This window comes from Phascolarctos cinereus, unplaced genomic scaffold, assembly GCF_003287225.1.
Source record: "Phascolarctos cinereus isolate Bilbo 61053 unplaced genomic scaffold, phaCin_HiC Scaffold_2;HRSCAF=192, whole genome shotgun sequence".
Classification (NCBI taxonomy): domain Eukaryota; kingdom Metazoa; phylum Chordata; class Mammalia; order Diprotodontia; family Phascolarctidae; genus Phascolarctos; species Phascolarctos cinereus.
Window position 1 is genome coordinate 83,960,246 of NW_027555625.1, and position 17,830 is coordinate 83,978,075.

Here is a 17,830-nt window from a genome sequence, read left to right on the forward strand (position 1 = left end):
GGGAACCTCCAGGGTATCTGAGGATTCAATATCCTTATTAACCCTGGCAGAGAAATGGGTGGGCTGAATGACAGTGTATCAGACCTTGGGAAAGGTGTTTATGGTAGACTACAGTCAGTCAGACCTCTAGCACAGACCATGTTATTCCTAAAGGGCAAAACAAATTCTTTTCTACCTTTGTCACTTTGGGATGGTGTGAAGCCTAGTCAGCTAATACCTGGTAGATGGGACACAATGGGGGGGGGGAGGTGATGCAGACAGGAGGCTTGCTATGGAAAAGATGGCATTGATGGCATTGTTTTATTATTCTTTAGTGTGTTTAATAGAATTTAAACTCACTTCCTGCTCTTTAATGAATATAAAATCTCATCTCACTGGTTAAGTTGGTAAAGCTCAGGAAGTTAGAGTCAAACCAAAGACTTTAGTTATGTTAGAGTCTATGGTTCTTTGGAGGTTACTGGTGCTAATCCATGATTCAAGACAAAGCCCTGTGTCAGCCAAGGGTCAAAGTTAATCCTAACTGTCGTGGTAAAACACCAATAAGAAAACCTGTAAGCAGCAGGCGTAAAAAAAATGTGGAATCATCTAGCCCAGCCAGCTTATGAGTAGTCCTTTACAGTCACCCCAACAAGTGATTATCTAACCTCTGCTTAACACCTCCAGGTAATAGGCAGAGGAAAGATTACTTAATTTGGGGTTAGAGGCCCTGAATTCAAATCCTGACTCTGATATTGAGTACCTTTGTGACCATAAGAAAGACAGTTTCTTAATGCATAAAATGGTGGGGGTTGGATTAGAACAGAGGTTCTAGCAGGTAGGTGGCATCAAAGTGCACAGTTTGGTGCCTGGAGTCAGGAAGACTCATCTTCCTGAGTTCAAATCTGGACTCAAACACTTAATAGTTATGAAAGACCACTGAGGACTTTTGAGCAGTCATGACACAACCTGAGCTATGCATGAGGAAGATTATTCTAAAAGAATGGAGATCAGAGACTAGAACACCTAATAGAGAGCTGTTTCAATATTAGAGTTGGATTGGTGATGTGGGGCTATATATACTAGGGTGGTAAAAGTGGGACTAGAGAGAAAGGGATGGATGCCAGAGAGGCTAAAACTGATCAGATTTGGTAACTGATCTGGGATAAGAGAATGGGAATGACCAGCCTTCAAGAGCACCTCAAAAATTGCAGTAGCCCGAGGTTGTGCCAGTCATTTTTAATGATTTTCTTTGGTATGGCAAAGAAGATTCCTTATTCAGGAATGAGTCACTAGGACTAGGATGGATAGAGACAGAGACTTAGACCTATGATTTTGTTGATACAGGGAACTCCTGGATTAGGCATCTCTTTCTGCCAAAGTGGTTTGGCACTGGCTTTGTAACTCTGAAGCTTACAGAGTTGCCTAGAATTAAGGATTCAGTGACTTGCCCAGGGGCTCACAGTCAACATGGGTCGGAAGCAGGACTCAGACCCAGATTTTCTGAGCTCTGAGGCCAGTTCTCCATCTGCTGTGCCATGCAGTTTCTCACTAAGAAGAGACAAAGATTTTTATTCAAGAGGACATCTTCTTTCCTTACTTTGTTTTGTGTTGGGCATCTCAGAAAAGTACTCCAGATTACTTTTCTTTATTCCTTTTTTTGAAAAAAAAATTTTACTTTGAACTTCATCATCAATAAGCATAAACATTCCAGTATTCAAAGAAAAAGAGAGAATTGCACATGAAACTACAAACCTCCTTAAGTATTAAATTTAAAAGGTAATATGCCTTGTTGGTGCTTCCTTTTGAATTTCTTTTTGTTTTCTGCAAATTTTTTTTTGTTTCTTTTTTATCTTTCTCACTTCCCACTAACTCGCCCCTTCTTCCCCTACTCGCCCCCCCAAAATAGAAGACCTCCTTTGTAATAAATAAGTTTAGACAGGTGGGGGAAAAAATCAACACTTTGTCTGAAAATGTATGTCTCATTCTGTGCCTCTGGTGACTAGAGTGTAGTCCATTACCTCTCCATTCAGAGCCAGGAGGCACATTTCATCCTGATGACTTTTCTTAATTTGCAATAACAATTGTTATTGTAAAAGGAGGTCATGCCATTAGAGTTCAGAATCAGAGACTCTGAAACTTTGGAATTCCAGTCTTGATAGACTTCTGAAGGGCACCTCTTGATGTGGGGCGGGGGCTTTCCAGACTCCCTGGAATCTTAAAAACAAGGGTATGTTTCAAGCACTCTAAACACCTGTGCAGCCTTTTGCTTGCTTCATTCAAAGTGAATTTAAAGCAAGGCATTTTTGAAAAATGAACAACAAATAAGGTATAAACAATAAAATAAAGCCATCTGATGTTGGATCAATAAAAGGATACTTTCCAAGTCTCTGGAAAATCATAATCATAATCTTGGGGATTAGGGAATCCCTTTCTCTGAGAAAGTTTTATCTGTTTAGAGCATCAGTTCTGAACCCAAAATTTTGGTCTCAATCTTAAAAAAAATTGTTGATGACCCTCTCCTCATCAAAAAAAAATTGTTAATGTAGGCTATATCCAGTAGTGTGCTGGTAAATGTTTAACAACTTGACTTAACTATACAACTTGATTTGCACAATATTTCTCTCTCTCCCTTCTCTCCCTTCTCTCTCTCTCTCTCTCTCTCTCTCTCTCTCTCTCTCTCTCTCTCTCTCTCTCTCTCTCTCTCTCTCTCTCTCTCTCTCTCTCTCTCTCTCTCCATCTCTGTCTCTGTCTCTGTCTCTCTGTCACTGTCTCCCTCTCTTTCTCTCTGTCTCCTCTGCCTTTTTTCCCTTTCCCCCATCCCTCTGCCCGGCTTCCCTGTCTGACTCTACCTGATGAACCCAGCCTTTCTTTGAAGACCTTTGGTGAGGGAGACTCCTCTCCCTCTTGAGGCTGCCTATTTCCAATTCTAAATATTAGGAATTCCTTGTTTTCCAGAGCTCAGGCCCAGCAAGCAGCCTGTACCCTGAGCTTGGCACAACAACAATCCTTTGTGGCTCCCCTTCTGGATGATCTCAGCCACAGCAAAATCCCAGAATTATTTCCCACCAGCATCAGGTGGTCTCTGAGCTCAGACAAGCACCTGTAGTACTTGTGTTCTGGTTGTGAAGTTCTGCTATGTTGTCTCATCGTTGCTATTACCCCTCCATTGCCAGGGCTGCAGCTCACTATGTAGCCATTGGTACAAGTACTGAGATTTGTCCATACTATAGGGGGTCTCCTATCGGGAGGCGGGCCAGTCTAGTTTCCCTCCTCCAAAGGAATAAAGAAAATTTTTGCTTATAACCACCGTTAGCTCTTTGGTTTTATTTTGTTTTATTTAATTTCATGTTTAGAGTTAACTGTGTTTTTGATAACCTGTGTGAGCTCTCTCATTTTGTTAGTTAACAGGGGTTACAGAGCTGCTGTGACTCTTTGGTCATTTGGTCAGGACTGACACAAGTTTCACATCCTGCTTCAAGTTTAGCCTCCTGGAGCTAAAAAGATAAAAGTCTAATCCCCTTTCCAGGTGATATGCCTTCAATTGCTTGAAGATAGTAATCATATTCATCCTGAGTCTTCTCTTCTCCAGACTGTGTCCACAGTTCCTCTAACAGATACTTATGGCACAAATTTAAGGCTCTTAGCTGCCTTGGTTGCTTTCAGAAGTTCTTAATCTGGGGCCCATGAACACTTACAAAAATATTTTGATAAGCATATTTCTATTGTGATGTTTAAAAAGATCAAGAGATGTAGTTCCTGGGTAATCATTTTATTAATGCTAGTCTATTACCAATAAAGTTGGTCAGTAACACCCATGAATGCCAAAGACGAATCATGGTAGTGGGCTCACAGTTTATATGCCCTTGGAAAAGCAGATGTTCCTGAGGGTGGCAATCAGCTCTGATTGGTTGACAATTAATAAGAGAATGAATATTATAATGAGAGATGGACTTATTCCAATGAGCACCCAAATGTGCACTGTGCATCCAAATCTTGGCTGAATAGATTTGTCAATTTCCATATCACCTGTCTGACAAAAGGCAGAATCCACATTTTCCCAGACCTGTCTGAGTAGACACAGGGAGCAGGAATCCACCCATTTGCCTAAACTTAGAATTTCTTTACTGTCTTTGATTAGATCTTAGCTTTCTTAGCTGGGTAAGTCTTTGAGCAAGATTTCCCACACTGACCGATTTCTAGACGAGGAAGTAGAAAAAGGGAAAAAGTCTTGGTCCTAATTCCATAAGTAGTTATTCAATACAATAGAGAAGTCATCATTTCTCTCACTGTATAACTGGTTTCCTTTGTAATCCTATGAATTTTATTTTATATACTTAAAAGCATTATTCTCAGAAGTTGACAGGTTTCACCCAACTGCCAAAGGGGTCAAGGACACAAAAATAATTAAGAACTCCTGTTCTGAATATTCTTCCAATTACCAATGTGTCTATTTCCATTTTGAAGATGAGAAACAAAGGCTCAGGGATGTCAAGTGATTTGCCTAGGGTTACCCAGTGTTAGAGCTGGGACTTAAACCCAAGTCTTCATGACTTTGAGTCCAGCGGAATTTTTCTTTCTGTTTTAACACCATACATTCTTGGACAGTTGCTAAAGCCTGGTTATTATTTTCATTTTTAAAATGAGGAAATTGAGGTCATTTAGCCTTTACCTGAGATTACAGAATGAGTCGTTACCAGGGAATGTAATCCAAGCTGTTCACCTCCTCAGCCAGGGAGTGTGGACTTTGTAGACCAAGGTTGTCCCTGTGAGCCCCTCATGCTCTTGCAAGCACATTTATGGCATATCAATCACCTTTTTATGTGCTACCCATAAGCTTCCAGTAAATTACTATCATGCCAACAGGTTACTCCAATAAAAAAGACTAAAGAATTGAAATTATCCAACTGTGAAAGGTAATCGAGGGCAGGTAACAATGTGATTAATGTGATATGGATGCAATGGACTGGGTAGATTTTAAAGAAAGAACATTCCAGAGAGAATGAGGACATAAAGAGGGGCAAAGCTCAGAGAAACTAGGACCCTTTTGAAGAAAAATAGACTAGGGAAGAAGAAAGCACAGGACAAGTGGGGGTTAACCTGGGGAGCTAGGTCAGTAGATTAGGGCCATATGGCCTAGACGTGAACAATTAATGCTCTTTGTTGGTTCCTCTTTTCCTATTTCCTGCTAAGGAAAATCAAAAACATTGCTGGGGGGAGGCCAAAGCTTTCATTTTACATCCAGCACATTTTTTGGTTATTTTTTGAAAAATCCTGAATATAACTAATAACAATCATCTCCAGTGTGGGTCTGTGGAACGCCTACAGAACCAAAGAAGGTGTCAAAGAAAATGTCAAGCTCGTACCCAGTAACGATTGAGCAGCTGGTTCTGTGCTGGATAATTACATGCCTGAAGACTTGTACACAACATAACAAAGAAAGAACGAAAAATGAAATCTTTAAAAGTGTGTTCATCAGGCTAACCATGGAATGACATGTGAGTATCCTGGGCAGTTCTGATTCTAGACAATGTCAGCTGTGCAGGGCAGCAAAAAAAGGTTTGCTCTTGAAGTCAGAGGACCTGGGTTCAAGTGCCTGCCCTGATATTTAATGTTGAACCCTGGTCATCACTTAACTTCTATGAGCCTTAACTTGCTTATCTCTAGAATGGGGGGACTAATGTTTATACAGTTATCCCTTCTATATTGTCAAAGTTAGGGGTCTGGAAAATCCATGAAAAATTTTTTGGTCCTCCCAAATGAACATGTACCAGAGAAGAAGTCTGAATTTTTTCTTTATCTTTTATGGGGTATTTACAGTATCTTATTATAAAATTTGGTTTGATATTATATAATACTATACATATATTTTATGCATTTTTGAGTTTCTAAATTTTTTCTTCGTTGTCTGCTGCCCTTCATGAGCCACTAAACTCCCAAAAAATTCCCATTTAATTTTCTATGTCCATATACATCGAAATTGCAATGGGGAAAGTCAAATGTGGAAGGAATAACTGTACTACCGACTACAGAAGATTGTTGTGAGAAAACCTTAAAGGTGCTATGAAAAAGTGCACTGTTATTATTAGAAGGTAGTAATGAGGAATAATTAAGAGACTGGTGAGGCAGGATGAAAGCAAGCAAAATCCTACAGATAAATATACCAAATGCAGTAAAGAGCATGGCTCCATTGTAAAAAACAGAACCCTTATTCTCTTGGATTAGAGCTGTTACTAGCATTATAATAATATTAATTAGTAATAATTAATATTGTATTTTTTTCTAAAGTTAAGGTATGATCAGAAAAGGAGGTAGGCCATTTCCATGTAGCCAGATAGAAGGATAACTATTAGGCATCCTGAGTACAATACTGGAAAGTTTAGGGGGAAGGAACAAGCATTTATTAAACACCTAATATATGCCAGGCGCTTTTTACAAATATGATCTCATTCAATCTCACAACAACCCTGCAAGGCAGATGCAATTATTATCTCCATTTTAAAGTTGAGGAAACTGAGGCAAAGAGAGATTATGTGACTTGCCCAGAGTTACACAGCTAGTAAGTGTCTGAGACCAGATTTAAACTCAGGTCTCTCTGATTCCAGGCCCCTCGCTCTTATTGACTGTAACACCGGCTGCCTCTGTGCCTAGTCCTAAAGGTAGGTAAGGGGCAATAAGAGGCCTGCTTAAACAAGAGGAGACAGGGTTATTGAAAATCATTACATCTTTTTATATTGACAGTCTTGAGTTCCTGTGCATTAAGTGGCTTTATTTTACTATCCCCTTAATTCCCTAATAAAATTTTCTATTACTTACTATATTTCTGTTGAATTCAGGGAAAGAGGCATTTTTGTCCACGCCTCACCAAAGGACATCTCCACTCTTTTGTTTGGTCCTAGACAAGTCATTAACTTTCCTCGTCTTCAGTTTCCTCATTTCTAAACAACCATTATAAGATGGTTGTGAGGCTCAAATGAGGTATTTGTAAAACATCTTGCAAGCCTTGAAGTGTGATAACAATGCTAGCTATTATACTATTATTTATTATTATTATAAGTTGTCTAGCGCTCTGATCCAGGGCTCAGAGGAAGAGAAGAGGGCCAATTCCAAGTATTTTACTTCACTTGGTATGACTAGGGAAGTTTATTAACTTATTATTTGTATAAGAGGCCCAGGCATGTTTTTAACTTATTAATTTAATTTATTTATATTTTTTATTTTTATCATCATCTCTTCCTCCCCCATCACAAGAGTGGAGAGGAAGAGAATTTGAATATCGGGGGCAGGGGAAGGAAGGATTGGCCCCAATTTCCTTTTTGTGATTGTTGTTCGTCCTTCCTTCTCAAAAAGGACCATGACATCAGGGAGGTGATGCCATGACAAGCAAGTGAATTGGATTTAAGTGAGGAAGGACTGTGCAAAATCACCAGCCTCACTTTCTCCTCTGGAGCGACTGGAGATGGCCCTGGATGCAGTACAAGATCTTGACCCTTTTAAGCTGAGGTCTTTAACAGGTCTCAGTTTGACTGAGGCAACACCCATTCAGTGATTAAAGTTAGGTATGAAAGGAGGCAGAGAATGGCTATACTTTGGGAAAACTCTACTAACTGAGGGAATTTAAAGTAATAAATAAATAAATAACACCATTAAGCAATAATAACTTGGGATTGTGAGTTTGGACCTATGATTTTATTTGTGTGAGGGACTCTCTGGTATGAAAAATCTTTCCACTGCTGCAGATCAGCAAATCGTCTTATTGATCTTCTAAGACATTTGCAGGAAGAGGAAAAGCAGTTTCCCCATAGTCACATTGTCAGTATTCATCACAAGCAGCCCTTGAATCCTGGACTCCTTACCTCCAAGGCTGGTCCTCTGATCGCCACACCAAAATGACTCTTAAACAATAATACAGTATTTTAAGGTTGAGCAAACTTTTAATCTGTTGATCTTTACAACAATTCAATGAGATATTATAGGTATTATCTCCATTTTACACATGAGGACACTGAGGCTTAGAAATGTTAAAGTGGCTCCTCGTGGTCACACCTCTAATGAGTGTGGGAGGTAAGATTCAAACCCAGAGTTTCCTGACTTTTTCTACTTAGTCTGTTTGAAACACTCAGAAAGAAAAAAATAGATTCCAGAATTTCTGAATTTTCCAAGGGTAATGAATTTCTGGAATCTTAATTTAAAAAATTCTTCACATAACAAAGTACCAAGAAGTACTTTGAAAGTTCAAACACTTTTTTGTTTTTTTGAACGTTGCCCACTAATCAGTTGTTATTCTCACTGGTGGTTTCCATGGAGTACACTTGACTCTTCTATCTCTCTCTTTTACCCCACCCCTCTCCATTTTCAGAGTTCAGAGATGTGCCTTTCCAGTACTATTTGCCTTATATAACAGCAAAGGACCTGAGATTTGTCTTTGGGCTTCCTAGAGGTGTCTTTCCTTGCCTGTCTCCCCCAGATCCTTCCTCCTACTACGTTATCATAATAATAATAATAATAATAATACAGGTTCATATCCTCATGAGTGCATTAAAAACTGCTCTGTCACAGGTGGAGAGGATAAATTAAGCCATAATATGTAGATAATTAAGGCCATGTTACACTGAGTTTAGGTTTGTTTAGCTTGGGAGATAGTAGTTTTTAATTTCCTCAGTCTGGACATACTTGTCTAGCGTCCTTCAACTAATTTATCATTGCCTCATGGGGTTTTAGAGTTGCACGCAACCTTAGAGTAAACCTAGTCCAATTACCTAATTTTGCAGATGAGAAAACCAAGGAGAAATGACTTGCCTAAGGTCACATGGATGGTAAGTGGCAGAGGTAGGATTCAAACCCAGGTCTTTTGAACTGGATAAAAAAAAACAAGGTAAACTATGTATCCTAATGCAAGCAGGCAAATTTGAGTTTACAATTATCATTGAGACTTGGTGGAATGAGACCCAGACTGGAATATGGCTCTGGAAGAGTATATATGCCTCATTCAAAAGGAACAAGATAACTAAAAACTGGGAAAGAGTAGCATTGTATAGCAAGATAATGTTTTCCTGGGAGGAATCTAAGGAGTCAAAGGGGGAAAGTATAATGGGGAAAATTTAGGTGAAGACAAAGGAAGGCAGAAAAAGAATCAATATTGTCATCTGATTACATTATAGACCACCTGAAGAGAAAGAGGCTATAGATGATGAGTTTGGGAAACAGTTCATGAATCTGCCTCTGAGGTGACATGTAGTACTGAAAAGGAGTTTCAATTGTGTAGGCACTTGCTAGATCTCTTTCTTCTCAAAACAGGATAGCTAAGAATTCCTTAATTTTGAATAAATGATTATTTTATCCATCAAAATATGGAAGAACTGCTGAGGGAAATGCTAGTTTTTCCAACAAAGAAGACCTTGTTTCTGTGATGGAAGTGATGCGAACCTTGAGGGTAAATGTCCACTTCATCTTAGAATCTGCAATGGATGCTAGGAAAGTTGACCATTGTTTGACATGCACCCTAGATTGGGGAGAATAGATTTCAAAGGGTTCAGAGAAAGAATAACTTGGATTTCTTGGCCCAAAATTCTATAGAGAAAGCCAGCCAAGGAGGGATTTGAAGCTCTGAAGAATGAAAATTTGAAGATACAAAAAGGAGGAGGAGGAAGAAGAAAAATAAGAATTTTTTTTTTGGAAGAGTGACTGATATGAATGCAGAGGAAATTCACAAGTCAACTTAGATTTTCAAAAAATACATATACTGCATACAGAATATGGAAGCAAGAGCAGGTATAATAGGACTGGAGTTCTTTCCCTACCCCACACCTTCACCTGGTTGGCCACTGACTCCTTTGACACAGCTCTCTGATTTCCAAAGGACCTAAGAAGTCCAGTGCAAGTGTAGTCCAAGAGGGACCCTCTAATTTGATGGATGTCTGAAGACCATGTAAGTCACCATACCCTCCCCTGCTGGCCACCTTATGGAGATGAAGGGGGACATGTCTACATAAGCTAAGTGCCAAACCTTGTTGAATATCCTTGGTGTGTTAGGGCAAAATAAACTTCCTTTTGTTAGCTGTTCAATGATTTATGAGTGTCTCATTTCACCCCTAAACTGAACCTGAACTAAGTAGAACACTAGCATCAGGCCTACCCTTAACACCTTAATAGCAGATAATGGAGGAATTGCTCAAAACTAGGCAGGTTAGCAAGGGTAGCTAAGGATAACATAAGATTTATTTTAAAGCTATGTTGGAAAAAAAAAGGAGAATCAAAGAGGAATCATAGATTTAGAGCTGGAAGAGATCTTAGAGTAATCAATCAGTGAGTCAATCAATCAACAATACTGTTCCTACTATGTGCCAGGCATTACGCTAGACACTAGGGTTACAAAATCAAAAACAGAACAGTCTCTGCCCTTAAGGAGCTTACATTCTACCAGGGGAGACACACATATACAAAGATATATGGAATAAATATAAAGCAAAAACAAGAAGTTTGGGCAAACAGGGCACTAGCAATGGGGGCAAGAGGAGAGTTGAGAAAAGTTTCATATAGAAGATAAAGGTTAAGTTGAGTCCTGAATGAACTAAGGGATTCTGCAGGGCAGAGAGGAGGAGGTAGGGCATTTCAGGACATTGAACAAGTGTCATACTTATGGAACAGCAAGAAGGTCAATTTGGCTGGACTGTAAAATATGGGAAGTATAGTAACATACATAATAAAGCTAGGAAGGTAGATTGGGGTCAGTTTATAAAGGACTTTAAAACCTAAATGGAGGAGTTTATAATTTATCCTCCAGGCATAGGTATTTTCTGGAGTTTATCGGGTGACAGAGTGAATTTATAATAAAAATGGTGAGCCAGTCATGTAGCAAGAGGGAAATTAGGCTTGTTCAAGTCTTGTACTGGTATATATGAAATAGGAAAAAAAATTCCAAAGGAAGGAATCTAGCACATTGGGTGAACAAGGACAAGAATTACACAGGATGATACATGGATAGATTGTCCCACTAATGGTAGAAATATCCATATTGATGAGATCAAGGCTCCATTGAAGTGTGGTAGCAGATAGCTATGTACATACAAGATATATACAGTGTAGATAGGAAGTAATTGCAGAAGGAAGGTACTAGCAATGGAAGAAACTGGGAGAGAGGTCCTTCAGAAGGTGAGATCTGAGCTGAGTCAAGCCAGGAAGCTGGGAGTTGGAGATGAAGAGACAGAGCATTCCAGGCATGGGGAACAGAGTCAAGAGATAGTGATACATAACAAAGTGTATTATGAGGTCTGAGGGGAAGGTCATTACCAAACAGGGTGGTCAGAAGGGTAGTGCAGGTGGCTTTTGAGCTGGACGGATAGGAATCCAAAAAGAAAAAAAAGGAGCCATTGTAGGAATGGGGAACAACATGTCTAAGAGCATTGAGGCAAGAAAGCATACAGTGTATTCAGAAGACAGACTAGCTCAGTTTGGTTGGAACACAGAGGGAGTAGAAAGGAATAAATAATGAGATGAGGCTGGAGAGGTGGAGTGCTGGCAGATTGTACAGGGCCTTGAATGTCAGGCAAAGATGCCTTGAGTTCTCTTGAAGCTTCCTGAGAAGCTCCTTAGTACCACTCACGAGGCTCTCGCCCTTGAATTCCACCTAATCTAAACGCTAGCTCTTTTCTCCCATGAAGACCTACTGGACACTAGAATGAATATGTGATTGAGACCTTGCCCTTGTCCAAATTGCCATAATATCTTCAGATGCTTGATTTATCTTTTTCTCTTTTAATTTTTTGGGATCATTGTTTATGTAGGTCAGGGGTGGGGAACCTGTTGCCTTGAGGCCACATGTGGCTTTCTAGGTCCCTGGGTATGGCCTTTTGACTGAGTCCAAGTTTTATAGAACAAATCCTTTTATTAAAGGGATTTGTTCTGTGAAGTTGGGATCAGTTAAAGGGCTGCACTTGAAGACCTAGAAGGCCACATGTGGCCTCCAGGCTACAGGTTCCCTACCCCTGGCATAGGTGGTTCATCTATTATCTGCTAGTCTTGTTGCACAAACTTAGTCTCTTTTCACTCCATCCCTCTGTCATCCCTGACCTGTACAATGTTTCCTGGGCCATGCTGTCCAACAGAGAGGTTTTGTATGTTGTTCTTTGCTGGCCAGGTGACCTTGAATTTTTGTGGAGCAGTACTCTGATTCATATCTCATTGTGGGCATACCAGTGAAGTGAAATGTTTTTGCCCTGATTTTTATGGGCACCAGAAGCTTTTATGCTTTTGTCCAGGCTTCTCTCCCCTGCCTATACACTTAAAAATTCTGTGTCTCCTAATAGCTGACATTTATGCAAGGCTTCACAAAGGTTTGATGATTCCAAAAGATTCTGTAGTTTTAGACCTTCTCATTCAAAAAAGTCCAAACAAACCATTGATTAATTTCCTACTATATTCAATATATAGTCACAAGCTGAAGGATATACAAGGCTTGCCTTTAAGGAGCTTATATTACTTTGATCTTCATATAGCCCCTGAGAGGGAGGTAGTACCTTATTTCCCCCATTTTACAGAGGAAGAAACAGAGGACTTGAACCCAGATCTCCTGACTCTTGAGTCTATTTCTTTTCTGCTTCTACTCCTGGTCCTAGGGTGGGCTCCCAGCTGATTTCCCCAGGAAGAGAAGGCCTTCCATGTTGGCCAGGTCCTATTGAACTAATACACGTGTGTGTGTGTGTGTGTGTGTGTGTGTGTGTGTCTGTTCTATAGCTCTCACCCACAGAGATGTTGGGTTTGCCCCTGATTTATTGTTTTTGTTTTTTCAGACCCAGACTCTTTAGGTGCCTGCTGGGGAAGCCAAAGAAGCACTTCAATTTATCTATTAACCTTTACAATTTATTACATTATTGTCAAATATTGCATCTTCACAAAAGTTCAGCTCAATTATCACAAAGACATTACAGTTTGGGCCCACTTGACAGCAGGAAATTCATCACAGTACGGGATAGAACTATTGCCAACTGCTCACCCCCCCAAAAAATAATCACCTACAGTAAGGCATTTATTTTAAAGGTACAGATATATATTGGGCTGATTAAAAAATTAAATGGACTTTACAGTTATTTTAAATGAATGTAAAATATTGCTTCTTCATGTCAGGTTTGTGTAACACGTATAAAATGTATACTGTCCCTATTCTAGCCAAGTATGAGTATACATGAAAAAGTCAAAATCACAGAGGCAAAGGTAAGAGATCTGAATGTGCACATTTAATTTGGAAGTTCATGCTGTGTATAATTCTGAAAATGGGACAGTAGCTTCTAATTCTGAAATACTACAAAGAACTTAAAAGAGTCTTTATTATATAATTCAATAATATTTAAGATACAAGATGTCCCGTTTCTGCAAAGTTTCAAAAGTGCTTCTCATTCATTGCATGTACAAGAAATGTTAGCACAAACTAAAAATGGGGCATTAGATGACAGAAGTATATTAAGATCCCTAGGACTGCTATATTGGCTCTTGTAATTTGCACTGATGCCAGCCAAGTCAGTGAAAAACACATTTTTCTACCTGCTGTTTGCTGCAACTTGGTTACACCCACACAGATGTCCACCCACACAAAAATTTTCCCCTAAAAATCAGGCCTAGGAACAAATAAATTGGAAAGAAAAGGATAGAACATATTGTCCAAAGTCTTTGGTTTGGGGTGGTTTTTTTAAAAGTGACTAAAATTTGCAATTACAAAATGAGATAGAGTAAAAAATATAAATGACATGGGATGCCTGATCAAGAAGCCGGTATACATACCAGGGTTGTGGTGAAAAGAGTGTTTTGTAAACCTTAAAGTTTTAAGGGAGCTAGCATTTTACTGGTGCGGGTCTGCCCTCTGCTGATCACAGCCCATTTTTCTGGTCAGACCAGGACTGAAGAACTTATCAGTCTGCAGCCCACCTGGAGACTCAACTAAGCTGTCAGGCAGGCCTACAATTTGTCAGTGGGCTGTTACACCTTTGAGAGATAGTAGGACCTGCCAGATCTTAGGCTTTGTTGGGATAACATTTAAGAAGGGCCATTTTCCATGCCACGACGAGGCATTAGAGTAGAATTTTGTTGAAGTAAATTGCGTGTGTGTGTGTGTGTGTATGTATATATATGTATATTTATGTATGTATATATATTATGTATAGACACACATATATATTGTTGTTCATCCTTTGCTTTCAAAGAGGACCAATGATGTTACAATGATGAATTAGATTTAAGTGAGATAGAGTTGTTCAAAATTATCAGCCCCACTCTGTCTTCCAGAGTAATCAAAGCCCAGTGGCAAGACAAAAGTCAGGATGACCCATGATGGATGCAGTGGATGACCTTGGCATCTTCAATGTCTAACTAAGCTCTAAGTGCTCCACAACATCTTCTTCAGCTGCCTTTGTGGCCATTGGAACAAACTGTTCTCATCTGTCCATCCTGTCAGGACAGATCTTCCCATGCTTGGGGTAGACATGCCCCTAACTCACTGATGGGTTTGAGGCCTGTTGGCTACCTGGTTAACCCTTCTGCTGAGATGGTTTTTACCAAGATGTGGTTGCTGTGCATGTTACAGCTTCTTGAAGTCACAGGTAAGAGTTGGATGAAAGGTGGACACTGAAGGTGGATGAGCAGCTCTCAAAAGCACTGTGAGCTCTCACACTAGTCCTCCCTGAACACCCCATACTGCTGGGTGGTACAGTGGACAGATCACTGGGTTTGGAGTCAGGAAGATCAGTGTTCAAATCCAGCCTGGTTGTGCAATCCTGGGCAAATCAACTAATGTCTGCCTCAGTTTCCTCATCTGTAATAATAGCATCTACCTTGCAGAGTTGGTTAAGGATCAAATGAGATAATTGTAAAGCACTCAGAATAGTACCTAGCACATAAGAGGTGTTATATAAAAAGTAATCTATCGTATATATGCATACATATATCTACATATGCACAGAGATACATATATGTATTTACTTCTGGCAGCTAGGTGGCACAGTAGATAGAAAGTCAGGCCTGAAGTCAGGAAGACTCATCTTCCAGAGTTCAAATCTGGCCTCAGATACTTACAAGCTCTGTGACCTGGGCAAGCCACTTAACCCTGTTTGTCTCAGTTTCCTCATCTGTAAAATGAGCTGGAGAAGAAAATGGTAAATCACCTCTGCCAAGAAAACCTCAAATGGGGTCACAGCATTTTAGACATGACTGAAAATGACCAAACATTTACTTACCCACGTGCAAACGTGAACTGTTGTTCTTCAGGCTTAAAATGCTACATACAGGTAAGCAATTATGATTACTTGTGCCAAACCTTAAAATGCTATCACTGTTGTTACTTGCACCACAACAGCGAAGGAAGATTTTGTCATTCTGCATGTGTTTTAGTAATTAGACTATCGAATACGCTCATGAATTAGGGAAGATTATTATCACTAAAAGCAAAATGTCCCCATTTCTCAGAACTCTAGGTCTCCTCTGAAATGCTGGGAAAGTGAGGAAATGGAGGTCCTTATGTAAAAAAGGTGACAATTGCACAACACTTTAAAAGTAAGTTTATTTTTCATTATCCTAAATATATTGGCACTACTGACATCTGCATGATCAATTCAGTGACGTTATCCTTAATATGGGTGACACAATATACTGAAAATGAAAATAATTCTCATTCTTACAAAGAAGGAAAACATAGGATTATATAAACGTCTAGATTCATATCAAATCAGCTTCACAGAATATTTTTCCATTTAATAAAATAAGAATTTCTATATTTATAAAATGAACTATAATACAAAATATCCATTCTGTGCTATATCATACTTGCTTGCAATATACTTAATTTGAACTACTAAAAATATTAAAAATCTTTTTTTTTTTTTGATGAAATGCCTGCCTAATAAACAGTGCCTAGGGTAGTTGCACCTCTTATTTTGAGAAAGCCTCAGCGCCAGTTATTTAAATTCTATCATTTATAATATCATTTTTAAAGATGTTTTAGTTAATAAAAACACTAAATCTCTAATAAGCAAAACACTATGAAAGTAGACATTTTTAAGTGAGGATCTACGAATGAATGAAATGAATGAAAAAGCATTTATTAAACATTTACTATGTGACACTCAGTGTGTTAATCATGGGTGACTCATACAAAAGTGAGATTGTCCTTGCTTTCAAAGAGCTCATACTCTAATTGGGGAGGAGACAACACATAAAAGAAGCTGCAGTGGGATGGAAATCCTAAGAGACGGCACATGGCAAGGGCCAGTTGATCCTTACATTACATCGACAGGTCAGATACAGTAGGGAAGGTGTCAGGAGGGTTAGAAGAAAAAGAAGAGGGAAGAGGAAAGGGAGGGGAGAGAACAAGTATTATTAAGCACCTACTATGTGCCAGGTACTCCATGGTAAGCGCTTTACAAATACGACCTTAGGAGGTACTGGTAGGGCAGACTGTAAGGCCTGGTTAGTAGTCCTCTAATTCATCAGAAAGAATAGCATTGTGACACCCATCTCAATGAAGTCATCTGAACGTTAGAGTACTCTCAATGGATTCTGGCTGACTCTAACGGGGAGAGGAGCTCAGGAAAAGCAGAGGGTAAAGATGCCCTGGCGGTTCTCTTTTCCTTGCTGACTGGCCATTTGGGTAAGTTCAAGAAAACTGTGGAGGAGGCAAGGAGGGAAGAGAAGAGGAGAAGATTAGCTTCAGTGGTGGCAGGACTTCCCACTGCTCACGTCTGTGTGATAATTTTAATGGAATTTACTGTGGTAAAATTTACTGTGGACTTTGGTATGAAGATCATTGGTCTTCTACCAATGTACATCTAAAATAAAACTGCTAAATTTATAACCTGAAACAAATTAAGAAGGCTGTTGTAGTTCAGAAGCATGAATTTTCTTATATTTTGATATGAATGCCTCGGTTCTTCCAAGGCTCACTTTGTGGCATTCCATCTGCACCAGGGTGCCAAAAAGTGGCCTTTTGTCCAAACATTCTTGTCTAACATCCTGAAATGAAGATGAAACATTCTCTTGAATTCTGTTTTTTTCTTCAGCATTCACATATTTTACAATTTTGAATTCATCTGTACTGTCCTTACTGGAATTCCATGTGATGTTACTTTCCTTATAATCTTGTAGGTACTTGTGGAGATCTTCACTAAGCAATAATACAATAGTTCCTCCAACACAAAGTACTCTGTAACAAGAAGATATAATTGGCATGAACAGTTAATTTTTATTTTGGTACATAAAACCTAGATAACTATATTTAAAGGATTATATGTACTTTCAAGTTAAAATTTAATTTTATCAACTCAAATCCTAGGATGTAGCTAATTAGCTAAGATGTTCTATAATGCAGAGCCATTAAAAAAGTAACCAAATTCACCAGCATGAAATTCACTTTAATTATCTATTTCCATTCTATAGAAAAGGCAAACCAAATTAACTTACATCCCAATAAATGCATGTGCAAAGTACAAGGCAAGTCACATCATTCTAAAATGTTATGCAGGAATGAAATGGAAAGATTATGAAGGGGATAGGATGGTACCATTAACTTAACTCAATTCTCTACAGTCTGGCTTCCAACCAAATCACTCAACTGAAATTGCTCTGTCCAAAGTTACCAATGATCTCTTAATTGTGAAATCTAATGGTCATGTCTCAAGTTTTCATGCTCACTGACCTCTCTACAGCCTCAGACACTGTTGGTGGCCACCCTCTCCTATTAATACCCTCTCCTCTTTAGGTTTCTGTGACACTGCTCTGTCCTGGTGCTCTATTTATGTTGGTGATATCCTCCTCACTCTCCCTCACCCTATATATCTAATCAGTTGGCAAATCTTTGTGTTTCTATCTCAAATAT

The 17,830-nt window shown here is 39.2% G+C and overlaps 1 protein-coding gene across 6 annotated transcripts in view; it reads right to left on the reverse strand.

Annotated features, from left to right (window-relative positions):
• Positions 1–15,501: 15,501 nt before the first annotated feature.
• The window catches only part of THUMPD2 (THUMP domain 2 tRNA and snRNA guanosine methyltransferase), a 45,240-nt gene continuing 42,911 nt past the window's right edge, over positions 15,502–17,830 (reverse strand). For 5 of the 6 annotated variants that reach the window (XM_078149483.1, XM_020976987.2, XM_020976988.2 and 2 more), the window contains one exon: positions 15,502–17,158. In XM_078149483.1, coding sequence (XP_078005609.1) covers positions 16,822–17,158 — 337 coding nt within the window. In that variant the 3' untranslated portion in view covers positions 15,502–16,821. The remainder of the gene's footprint in view (positions 17,159–17,830) is intronic. The other variant, XM_020976990.2, reaches the window with a different exon arrangement.